This window comes from Papio anubis, chromosome 1 (assembly GCF_008728515.1).
Source record: "Papio anubis isolate 15944 chromosome 1, Panubis1.0, whole genome shotgun sequence".
NCBI classification, from domain to species: domain Eukaryota; kingdom Metazoa; phylum Chordata; class Mammalia; order Primates; family Cercopithecidae; genus Papio; species Papio anubis.
Genome location: NC_044976.1, coordinates 217,639,851 through 217,653,062, shown reverse-complemented (window position 1 = coordinate 217,653,062; position 13,212 = coordinate 217,639,851). Strand labels below are relative to the sequence as shown.

The 13,212-nt window shown below is 37.5% G+C and overlaps 1 protein-coding gene across 1 annotated transcript; it reads left to right on the top strand.

The window, feature by feature from the left end:
- Positions 1–3,554: 3,554 nt before the first annotated feature.
- On the top strand, positions 3,555–12,928 carry LOC110740357 (olfactory receptor 2L13-like). Its single transcript, XM_021932304.2, has one exon. It carries the CDS (start codon positions 7,404–7,406, stop codon positions 8,400–8,402), a length of 999 nt encoding a protein of 332 aa, XP_021787996.1. The 5' UTR covers positions 3,555–7,403; the 3' UTR covers positions 8,403–12,928.
- Positions 12,929–13,212: the final 284 nt, after the last annotated feature.

Sequence of the window (13,212 nt, the reverse complement as noted above, 5' to 3'; positions counted from 1 at the left end):
AGTGGAATTGGAATGTTTCTAACAGAAAAAGGTAATAAATGCTTGAGGTAATAGATACCCCAAATACCCTGATTTGCTGATTACACATTGTATGCCTATATTGAAACATCACATGTACCTCATGAATATATGCAACCATTAGATAACCACAATAATTCTAAAAATTAAAGGAAAAAAAAATGTGCACATTAATTTTATAGTACTGATTTCTTTTTTTTTTTTTGAGATGGAGTCTCGCTCTGTCGCCCAGGCTGGAATGCAGTGGTGCCATCTCGGCTCATTGCAAGCTCCACCTCCCAGGTTCAAGCAATTCTCCTGCCTCAGCCTCCCGAGTAGCTGTGACCACAGGCGCCTGCCACCATGCCCAGCTAATTGTTTGTGTTTTTAGTAGAGACGGGGTTTCACCGTGTTAGCCAGGATGGTCTCATTCTCCTAACCTCGTGATCAGCCCACCTCGGCCTCCCAAAGTACTGATTATTTCTAATTTCTGACATAAAATATAGCACAATTAGTGTCTTCAAAGATTAAAAAAAGAGAACAATAGAACACCAAAAATGTGCACTTTTCTAGTTAACCAATGTATGGATTAAAGTGGATAAGATATTCAAAAGTTTATTGAGCCTTTCCTCTGCAACAGACACTATGTAAACACTTGGCATACATCATTCTATTTAATTATAGAATGTCCCTCAAATTAGTCCACTTGTAAAGATTTGGTAACAGGCTGAAATCTTACGTAAGTTTCCCAACTTAGCTTCCTAATTAGTGGCATACCTGTCAGACTAGACTATTCTCTCTGACTCTAAATGCTCATTTTGTCACAGTATCTCTAAGAGTCAACTTTCACTTTAGTAGAATAGCTGAATGGATAAATATTTTCAGGTATCAGTTATCTATCCCCATCTAACAAGTAGAAGAGAGTGTTTTATCATAGCATAATTTAATTAATCACAATAATCAGTCATTCACCCTGGAAACTCACTAGACAGTAGACAAGAAACTGCCCCAGGACTAGTTCTGCTATTACTGAGTCGAGTACTTGTAAGTGGTTCCTGTACTTTTTAAATCCTGAGTTCTCTAACTTATATAATGAGAAAATTTCCATAAACAAAATTTAACATATTCTATAGCTTTGAAATCACATACTGGAATATTAAATATACCCCTCTTTTTTTGTATTATACTTTATGTTCTAGGGTACATGTGCACAACTGGCCTTGAGTTTGTTACATATGTATACATATTGCCATGTTGGTGCTGCGCATTAACTTCGTCATTTATTAGGTATATCTCCTCAATGCTATCCCTCCCCCCTCCCCACCCACGACAGGCCCCAGTGTGTGATGTTCTCCTTCTGTGTCCAAATGTTCTCATTGTTCAGTTCCCACCTATGAGTGAGAACATCACGGTGTTTCAGTTTTCTGTTCTTGTGATAGTTTGCTGAGGAATGATGGTTTCCAGTTGCATCCATGTCTAAAGGACGCTGAACTCATCCTTTTATGGCTGCTTAGTATTCCATGGTGTATATGTGCCACATTTGCTTAATCAGTCTGTCAGTGATGGACATTTGGGTTGGTTCAAGTCTTTGCTATTGTGAATAATGCCACAGTAAACATCGTGTGCATGTGTGCTTTATAGCAGCATGATGTATATAATCCCTTTGGGTATATACCCAGTAATGGGATGGCTGGGTCAAATGGGTATTTCTAGTTCTAGATCCTTGAGGAATCGCCACACTATCTTCACAATGGTTGAACTAGTTTGCAGTCCCACCAACAATGTAAAAGTGTTCTATTTCTCCACATCTCTCAGCACCTGTTGTTTCCTGACTTTTTAATGATTGCCATTCCTAACTGGTGGGAGATGGTTTTGGATGCATTTCTCTGATGGCTAGTGATGATGAGCATTGTTTCATGTGTCTGTTGGCTGCATAAATGCACCCCTCTTTAGTCTGATTCTGGGTAGCAGCTGAATGCAGCAAAGTTGATTGGGTTTGTTGATTTGCTTTAGTTCAGAATTTGAGATGATCCTCAAATCAGCCAAAGTAAAAGTGAAGTGACCAAAGGTTTAGCCCCATGGAACTTGGACACTGGAGATCCAATTAGAGAATGAGGAATATCTAGGGTTAGTGACTTGGGTTTCTGCATATAAGAAATATAGCCATTCATCCATGCCTTCCAGCGGTAGAATCTGAGGAATTAAGTGTAAAATGCCACAGTTCTGTTTTCACTTAAACAAGGTAAGAGGAAAGGAGAGGGTTTTATCTAAGCATGGCGGATAATATTTCACAAAGAGCTGGTGAAGTTTTCCAGTTTCACTGTAAAGACAATGACTAGCTGTGGGAGCTGTAAGGAATGAATATTATAAAAATGTTACCTAGTATTTCTTTCTCATGAATTTCAGCAGATAAGAGATTCTCACTTCAGAAAGAGTTTTGGTTTAATGTAGGGCCTGTTGATCAGCGACATAATCTTATTGATAGCCTGATATACTATCAGAATATAGTTTCATGCCTACATGCTTTAAATAATGATGTCACTGTAAAGCTGCTGCTTTTTTTTTTTTTTTTTTTTTTTTTTTTGAGATGGAGTCTTGCTGTGTCACCCAGGCTGGAGTGCAGGGTCACAGTCTCGACTCACAGCAACCTCCACCCCCCAGGTTCAATTGTGTTCTGCCTCAGTCTCCCAAGTAGCTGGGATTACAGGCACGTGCCACCACGCCTGACTAATTTTTGTGTTTTTGGTAGAGATGGGGTGTCACCATATTGGCCAGGCTGGTCCTGAACTCCTGACCTCATGATCCGCTCACCTTGGCCTCCCAAAGTGCTGGGCTTACAGATGTGAGCCACCATGCCTGGCCATAAAGCTGCTTTTTCTCCCAATATACAAATTGAAGAACTTCAGACAAGGTGAGTCATAGTAATATAATTGAATTGAGTTGATTTGGGTTAGCTTTATCCTAGAAAGCTACTTTGGAAATGTTGCTTTCCTATCATTAGGAAATGCTCTGCTGCACATGGAATAGACGGTTCCATCACAAATTGAAAAAGAAGAGTCAACTAAAAATGTAAAAGAAGGTAACATGAATTTGTTAGAGTTACACTATGTGCAGCTCTCAAACAATGTGACATTAATAAAGTAAACTTCTCCGGGCCTGAGGCCTCTCCATGGTTAACACAGGAATGGGCAAAGGACAGTGACAGTTACTAAGGACCTACTATGTGCTGAACACATAGAACTCTCTGAATTCTGTTTACAGTTGTCCTATACATTGTTGAGATTGAGGTAGCTGAGTCTATGACAGTTTACTATTGGTCTCCTGCTGATTGTCTATAAGAGTTGTTTTTTTTTTTTCCTTTTTTTTTTTAAAAATTTATTTATTATTATTATACTTTAAGTTCTAGGGTACATGTGCATAACGTGCAGGTTTTGTTACATATGTATACTTATTGCCATGTTGGTGTGCTGCACCCATCAATCGTCAGCACCCATCAACTTGTCATTTACATCAGGTATAACTCCCAATGCAATCCCTCCCCCCTCCCCCCTCCCATGATAGGCCCCGGTGTGTGATGTTCCCCTTCCCGAGTCCAAGAGTTTTAAGAAGTGTTCACTACTCATAACATTTGCAAAATAAATTCAGGACCCTACACTTGCTACACTTAGATTATTAGTTCCTGAGAAATGATATGCTTTTTAACTCCATAAATTTCAGCAACCTATCTTTTAGAATGAGAAAGAAAAGAAACTTTTTACCTGAGGAATAAGTAGCCTTTAAATTATCAGGCCCAGAGAGACATTGAAATGTGGCCACAGTCACATCTCACTCTTTCTTGAGCTAGGTAATCATCTCTTGAATCCACGTGCTATGGGGACTCTAGACTGACTTGTGGCAACCAACCATGAATTAACCTATCAATGCCTATACCACATATCCTATAGTTAAATAATGCATAACCAATCACTGATCAATGTTGTTTCTGAAACCAATGAGACTTACTGACAAACAACTTTAGAATTTGTCTCCTCTCCTGATTCCTCTCTTTCTTTACCTTAAAAACTTGGGTCTCTTCTTGTTCTCCAGGGTACTTCCCAAGGAAGTATTTCTGGGCTGAAGCCCTCAATCTTGGCCGAAATAAACTTTCTGTATTAGTTTTGCCTCAGTGTCATCCTTTAAGTCAACAAGAATGGCCAAGGCAGTCACTAATCTTAGATTCACCTGGTAGCTGCAGGAACAATATTTTCCCAGCTATAATGTAACCGATAGAGTGATGCTTCATGTAATTCTGGTGCATTAAATAAGGTCCCATGTCTAACAAGGAAAGCTGCTGGACATCAATAGAAATAGATCCTAAACTCAAACTCCAATATCCCATGACCTAAAAGCTTCAAGTCCCAGATTCACAGGATCCTAAAAGTAACTATTCTCTTCTATTGCCCAACAACATGCCACCTTTCCATTTTTGGAAACAAAATCATTACTGTAGTAACTACCATAGAACAATCTTTATAATACTCTGAGCTATAGTCGATGCAAGAAAGAATCAAAATGTCTCCCTTCAAAACAACTCCAGGATGGAACACATAAACTTAGACCCAAGTCAGCCTGTTCAGGGCTTGGTATTGGACACACCTCATGGGATCCTGCTGGCAGCTTTCTTCCCCTGGATTTAAACCTGGATTAAACAAAGGAATTCAGAAAGTACTCCAAAAGGCTTTTCCAATTTCCAGGGTGTGTTGGGCATCCCCTAAGGCCTGGGCACATCAGGACAGTTGGTCGCCCTCTTGGGGATGGGACAGCACCTGGTGAATCATTCTATCTCTACTGCCTCACTCAGTGACTACTGCATCAAAGACTCTCAACACATTAATCTGATAAAATTAATCAAATATTTGCTTGGAACTAAATTACTAGGACAGTTCTTACTGATAGAATGAAGCCACATTAGTTACAAAATCAATCTTTATCATGCATACCCTGGAAGTTAGAAAAGTCGTTTGGAGTACTTTTGAATTCCTTTGTTTAATCCAATGATCTCTCTGCTCTTTTATTTTTCTATATAATAGTAATCACTACATAACATCACACTGTATGTTTGAGTTTGTTGTTCTATTGTTTGTATAATCAACTCAATTTTAATTTCATATTCTAAAATCTTTTGTGTTTTCATCACCAAAGCACATCAGTAGCTAGCAGCACTGTCATAAAACATAAACTCAGTGAACACTTTTTGAGGAAATGAATGCATCATAACGATGGTTTTTGTATGTTTTTTCTGATCACTTTTTATTTCTAAGGCACGATAAGAAGCAGAGAATGCCTATGATCCCATTTGGCATCCAACTCCAATGCTACTGTGCACCTGTCATGTTCCCAACTTGTCATTGTTAGCGTTTGTTCCTTAGAGAGCTATAGAAATGAATTTCCATTTTGTTCTGTGGCAGGCTCTCTTTCACAATTGTATTCATGCCAGCCACGGTTATATGAAGTAACAGTTGAGTTTAAGTTCCTAAATGTGAATAATTGCAACAAACTGTGATTTGCTTTTGAACAGCAAAAGTTGAAAAATAAATAACCCAAGATGACTAATCAAATCAATATGCTGGGCAGGATGTGACATCAGTGTCTGCCTCAGACAGAAGAGCATACACAAAACATGGCCTCTCACTCCAAGCCCAGGTAAAGGAAGAAGTCACACAGATGTTGGAAATATAATTAGAGTTTATGCATACTTGGGAATCTGCATGAAGAGAAAAACAAACTGCCAGATTTGAGGTTGTGTAAAGAGAAAAAGAGAGACTCTAAAAGTTTGAGCCATAAATAAAAATTCCCAAGGAAAAGCCTAGGCATTAAAAAGCTAGACAAACTTTCTAGAAAGGGAAAATTATTTATTTTGGGTTGCTTGATTTCTTTATTCTCAATTATTAACATTTAATTTTGTTGTTTTATCTAATTAAATTGGAAGACATACTTAAGCCATAAATCACAATTATTCTGGTGCTCACACTGGCCTTTGCAGTTGAATAGACTTGCAGTTGCTTGACTCTGTTGTCATCTACAGTAATGAAAATCAGTCTATAATAACAGAATGTGAACATCCTCTCTAATCTCCATATGCTTCAAACTAGTCTGAAAATTGAAGTAGGCTTGATCTTTTACAGAAGAAAAATAATTACACAATTTAAGTTGAATGAGGTATTATACACATAGGAAGCCATTTGCCAAATAATTACTAAATTTGGGGTATTTAAATGACTAGAAATTTGAAGCAGCTACACGGGATCAAAATATAATTTCAACACTAACATTATATGAGAAGGTTATTGCTTACATCTCTAAATACTACTTTAAATATTTGAAAAAATGAAGATACTAATGCCTAAATTCACAGACTTTGTGTGGTAGAAGGGGTATAATAAATAATGTGAAAAATAGTTGAAATAATTTGTGGCACCTCAAAGACTCCTATATATAGTATAGATAGATAATAGGTAGATATTAACATACACACACAGACACACACACATATTTACATTTTGTAATATTTATTTCTCTGTTACATTTCCATTATGAGACTAGTTATTGCTTGCAACTGTGGCAAATACGATTTTTTTTAAAAAACCTATTATGGAATCTGTGGCCTTTATTATGTGCAATTTACTTACATGAAGAAAATAATATTGTTTGTGAATATCAGTGCATTTGATTTTGAGTTCTGTAGGTCTTCAAAACATGAAAACATCATTAGGGAAGAGAGAATATTTAAATAATATTTTACAAGTAAGGTGGATCTCATCGGACATACAAACCCTTACAGTTCAAGGAGTGATTTGGAGGCTGTGCACATTTTCAAGAAAGGCACAGAAGTGCCTTTCAGGAACATGAAAGGCAGATATCAAGGAGAGGAACAAGGTTTATCTGGCTAGAGTAGTGTCAGCTGAGGAGGAAAGACCAGAAATTAAAGATGAAGAAGAGGGCTAGGTAATTCAGTACTTACAATTTAAGCATATAGAAAGTTTCTGAGTCCTACATGCCAGTTTCTATTGTAATTATGCCCTATTAGATTAAAACATTGGGGAATGTAGGTATTCCTGCCTTCCTCAGTTCCTGTGACTTGTTGATAACTCATGAGTGATTTGGCTGGCCAGGAGTTATCTAGAAAGGAATGCTTTAGTTATTGTCCCTATCTTTGCTGCCTGAAGAGGTAGACTTTGTACTGAAAGACAACATATATATGTATGACATGCTGAGATGCTTACCAGAAACAACTGGAAAGGTAACATTCCATTCAGATATAAAAATTGATTTTAAAAAAACCCTGCAGTGTTAGTGAAGAAACAACTCATTCTAAACAAACATTGATAAACTCAGTTCCTTTTTGTTTTTCTGTTGTGTTTTATTTCATGTTTTCTGCTTTGCTTTTGTTTCTATTTCTCTTTCAACCATTACAGCAGAACGTTTTCATGGAGAAATGGAATCACACTTCAAATGATTTCATTTTGTTGGGTCTGCTTCCCCCAAATCAAACTGGCATATTCCTCTTGTGCCTTATCATCCTCATATTCTTTCTGGCCTTGGTGGGTAACTCGGCCATGATTCACCTCATCCACATGGATCCTCGTCTCCACACACCCATGTACTTTCTTCTCAGCCAGCTCTCCCTCATGGACCTGATGCACATCTCCACCACCGTCCCCAAGATGGCGCACGACTTCCTGTCCGGCCAGAAAGGCATCTCCTTCCTGGGATGCGGTGTGCAAAGCTTCTTCTTCCTGACTATGGCGTGTTCTGAAGGCTTACTGCTGACCTCCATGGCCTACGACCGTTATGTGGCCATCTGCCACCCTCTCCATTATCCCATCCGCATGAGTAAAACGATGTGTGTGAAGACGATCGTAGGCTCTTGGACCCTGGGGTCCATCAACTCCTTGGCACACACAGTCTATGCCCTTCATATTCCTTACTGCAGGTCTAGAGCTATTGACCATTTCTTCTGCGATGTCCCAGCCATGCTGCTTCTTGCCTGTACCGATACTTGGGTCTATGAATATATGGTTTTTGTAAGTACAAGCCTCTATCTCCTTTTTCCTTTCATTGGCATCACTGCTTCCTATGGCCGAGTCCTATCTGCTGTCTATCATATGCGTTCAAAGGAGGGAAGAATAAAGGCCTTCACCACCATATCGACACATTTAACTGTTGTGGTCTTTTACTATGCACCTTTTGTCTACACCTATCTTCGGCCAAGGAATCTCCGCTCACCAGCTGAAGACAAGATCCTGGCAGTTTTCTACACCATCCTTACCCCCATGCTCAATCCCATTATCTACAGCCTGAGGAATAAGGAAGTCCTGGGGGCCATGACAAGAGTGTTTGGGATATTCTTTTTCCTGAAAGAATAATCATGGCTTTCCCTATTCCCTTCATATTTCCTCTTTCCAAGTTGATTTGAACACGCTAGAGCAGGGTTGTCCTATAGAAATACAACATAATTTAAAATTTTCTAATAGGTACATTTAAGCAGTCAAATAAATTTAAATAATATATTTAATTCAAAAGAATGTTATAATTAATATTAACAATATTGATGTTAATTACATAGCATACTATTTCAAGAAATTATATGCAAATATGTTATACTGTATGTTTGTACCTATATTACTATTACTGTGATAATATTTATACTCATATATTGACATAGAATTTCTTCAGGTAATAACACAAATTTGTTAATGTTGCCTTTTACTCTGTTTGCATTCTAAGTCTTCAGTCTTGTGTTTGTTTTATGCTAGAGTGCAGTGTAGCTTGGACAAAGCATATCTCAAGTGCCTAGTCAGTGTCTACAGTGTTGGACAGCACAGCCTTAGAGCATCCCCAATCAGTAGTTTTCAGAAGTTATATATGCGTGTGTGTGTGCATGTATGGTGTATGCAAACATATTTTTGGTATATACAATATTGCTGATGAACTGAAAATTAACAAGTAAAACACTCATGCTAAGGTAGTGTTTATGTGTTTCTTTATCTGTTGGCTCATTTTTAGCACATGCATATTTATTGCAATTAACATTTGGAGTCCAGTTTATCCTAACATCCTTTAATAAAACTATTCAGGGAGAGCTTATCTGACTTACGATTTTGCTGATTTCAATAAAAACACTGAGATTAAATAACCTGAATATGAATATAAGAAGACCCCACATTTATATATACATACAAATTAATAAAATCACTATATAATAACTTTATCAAAGTTGTACTTAAAGAAATTATTTACATAAAGGCATGGAGACAGTGACAGGGTACAGACAACATGCAACATATAAAATGGATACTGGGACCTCAGGCTTCAGCTTTGATTTGTAAAATATATACATGACTTTGCACAGGATGAAATCCTATGTTACTATATGTTACTAAATGGAACGTTGTGTTTAACAAAAGTTTTACTACGGTTGTGTTACTAATTCACTTAAGTGACTTCAAATCTATCAATAGTTGGAGTTATAGAAGGGTTCTGATTTTTGTGGAAAAAAAATTGAAACTTATATTAATATACCCCTTTCATTTATTGCCCAAATTCAAGCTCCCAATATCCTTTTCTAGTTTCTTACTACCTTAAGTGTTTTCATGTCTTGAGTCCAGTTCTTCCTGAGAATATAGTGTACTCTTTGCCATTCGAGTTATTTCCCTAAACATACATTTGATCTTATCATTCTGTAATCTATGATTCCTGTTGGATTATCTAAATTTTGGAACCTTAAACTCATATCCCCGTGCTTTTAAAGCGTGCATTATGTCTCCCTTTACCTGTTTCTATCACTCACACTCAATACCACAGTCACTCTAGACCTCCCGCTTTTCTCTATAGCCCTCTATTTCCCTGCCCATCTGAACCTTATTACAGACCATTTCTCACTTCTGGAAAGTTCTGCTTTATATAGCTCATGACTATCAATCTGAATCCCACATAATCAGTAAACATAACTCAAAATTTACATCCCATCTTCTCTTATGCACAGTTGAGATCTCTTTCCCCCACACTTCTACTCCTGTTGTACTTATGATCACATTTTATTAACACTTATTCACATCTGTGTCTGTGTCTTATTTTAAATTGAAGCTCATAGAATATTTTAAAAATTATAATAATTAGAATTATAAGGCTAACCAATATTTAGTAATTGTAAATGCATTTCCCACATATATAACTTAACCTTCACTACAACACTATGATTCTGATATTTATTCCATGTTGAGTGAGCACTTTGAGGCTTGGTGAGGCAAAACAAACAAACAAGAAAAATGTCTTAGGTCAGAGAGCCAGGAAGGGAAGAACACAACTTAGAAGCCAGTTTTCTTTGAATCAGGCTTTGATTCATGTCACCCAGTCTCTGAACAAGATCCTCATCATTTTGGCCTGGATGTCCCCACAGAATGAAGTGCTATGGCATGCAATACAGGGGACATTTATTTGTGGTAATTTATTTATGTTTATTGGTATGCAATGCAAGTTTAAGGAACTAGTGTTCATGCCACATTACAGATCCAGGGAAAATATTAGCAGATAGTAGTTAACAGATCATTACTTAGAATTTCCTTTTACTGCTTCAAATGGGTTGTTGCTCATTCCGGGAGGCAGATTCTTCAGTCTGTGATGCATCTCACTCATTTTTTCCACTAGTATCAGGTTTTCTCCTTGAATTTAAAAAAAAACTATAATTTTTTTCTGCTCTGAATATGAGCACTAAAATTAATTTTTGTGGCTTGGTTTTGATTTTTTTTTTTGGAGATTCTACCATTACTTTGATATTAAGCAATCATCGATGCAGTAAATCCTTATTTACTAGAAAATATAATATGACCTAGTATATTCTGCAGAAATTAAACACATTGATCAATCTTTGTACAAAAACAACAGACCACAATTGTGAAAAGAAAACACCAAGCTAAAAGAAATAGCCTCCAGAATTTCTGCAAGAAAAGGCATTTGGAAAATTTTCTCCAAGCAAAAGCAATTAGAAGGCTGCTGAAGTTGATTCACCTTAATTAACAAGAACCATATCATATAGGAAGGGTTCAATACATACCATATTAATTTAAGGTATGTATTAATTAAAACTAACTTGATTTTAATTGATTTAATTAAATAAATTAATTATTAATTAACTTAAGGGATGTATCAAACCCTTCCTATGTGATATGGTTCTTGTTACATCAGGTGAAATGATGGACAAGCAGGTATAATCTTTTACCCTGTGGAGCCCACATGCTGGTGTGAGCCATAAAAACATTAGTACACACTATCTGGTCAGATAGTGGGCAGTGATGAATTCAGGGAGAAAAGTAGTAAATGAGTTATCACACAGAGTCACCAGGCCCCTCTGACATGACGAAGGGGCTGGCCCTGTCAACCTGATGGATAAAACCCACAAAGCCCTCCAATGACAGACAGGAGCACAGCAGGAGGCAGTGAGCAGAGAGGAGTAGGAGACATAGATCAGAGCCTTCTCAGGGCCAGGTGAAGGCAAAGAATCTGGACTTTATTCTAAATGTAGCAGAAGCCTTGCAGGGAAATATTTTCTCAAATACTAACACCCACAGCTACTTGACCAGTCAGTTGGTGTGAACTCTGGGAAAATACCTGAACATGTGGCAAAATGGGCCATGTAACAGTCAATACTTCCAAAGAGACACTCTGAGCTTTTAAAGGAGTCATTTGTTTTATTTCAAGGTTTAGTTTGATTCTTGGAGAGATACTAAACCTTAGGTGGCTCTAAAGAACCATTATTATTTACATCTCTCATTGTTCTCTTGACATATTTTTCTATGACATAGGAGGATAACTAGAATAAATGCTAATGTATCGCGTATTTCAAAATAGCTAGAAGAGAGGTTTTTGAATGTCCTCATCACAAAGAAATGATAAATGTTTAAGGTGATGATATGCTAATCATCCTGGTTTGATCATTACATAGTGTATACGAGCATCAAAATACCACATTGTACTCCACAAATATGTATGAATAACATTTTAAAGTGAATAAATAAAAGAAGCCCTTCTTGTCAAGAGGCCAAATACTACACTTTTCTGTTACTGTTCTTTCTTGATTCCTCTTCCAATTCCAAGAACAGATCAGTGACATCATCACAGAGGGAAACAGGAATGGGATCTTTTCTTGACACATCTTCATGAAGTGTCCAATGGCATTGAAGTTTTGATTTCTTTCAACTAAAAGATCCTAGCCCAAGAGAGAAAAATGATGTTGAAAAATTATATACTGCTACTTCTCCCAGACCAAAAACTATTGCAAGAAATTTTGTTAATTTTATTATTGGCTCCATTGTGTGCAATAGATCAGTAATACTTATTCCTCCTATCTAACTAAAACTTTCTATTCTTTGATCAACATCTCTTTTCCCACCCATTCTTATCCCCATACCTCTGGTAACCATCATTCTACTCTCTACTTCTATGAGTTCAACTTTTCTAGATTCCACATATAAGTGAGATCACTTAGTATTTGTCTTTTTTGAGCCTAGCTTACTGACTTAGTGTTATGTTGTTCAGGTTGATCCATGTTGTCAAAAATGAAAATATTTCCCCCATTCTTGAGGGCTGAATAGCATTCCATTGTGAATACATACTACATTTTCTTTATCCATTCATCTGAAGATGGATACCTAGGTTCCTTTATAAATTTGTTTTGTCCAAATTCCCCGTGTGTGTGTGTGTGTGTGTGTGTGTGTGTGTATGTGTATGTGTAAGTTCTGGGATACATGTGCAGAACCTGCAGGTTTGTTACATATGTACACATGTGCCATGGTGGTTGGCCGCTCCCATTAATGCACTGTCCAGGTTTTAAGCCCCGCATGTATTAGGTACTTCTCCTAATGCTTTCCCTCCCCTTGCCCCCACTCCCTGGCAGATGCTGGTGTATGATGTTCCCCTCCCTGGGTCCATGTGTTCCCATTGTTCAACTCCCACTTATGAGTGAGAACGTGCAGTGTTTGGTTTTCTGTTCCAGTGTTAGTTTGCTGAGGATAATGTCTTTCAGCGTCATCCATGTCCCTGCAAAAGACATTAACTCATTCCTTTTAATGGTTGCGTAGTATTCCATGATGTATATGTGCCACATTTTCTTTATCCAGTCTGTTGGGGCGATCAGACCCAACACCAGGCCATGGGGGCTATGAAGTCCAGCAGAGTCAA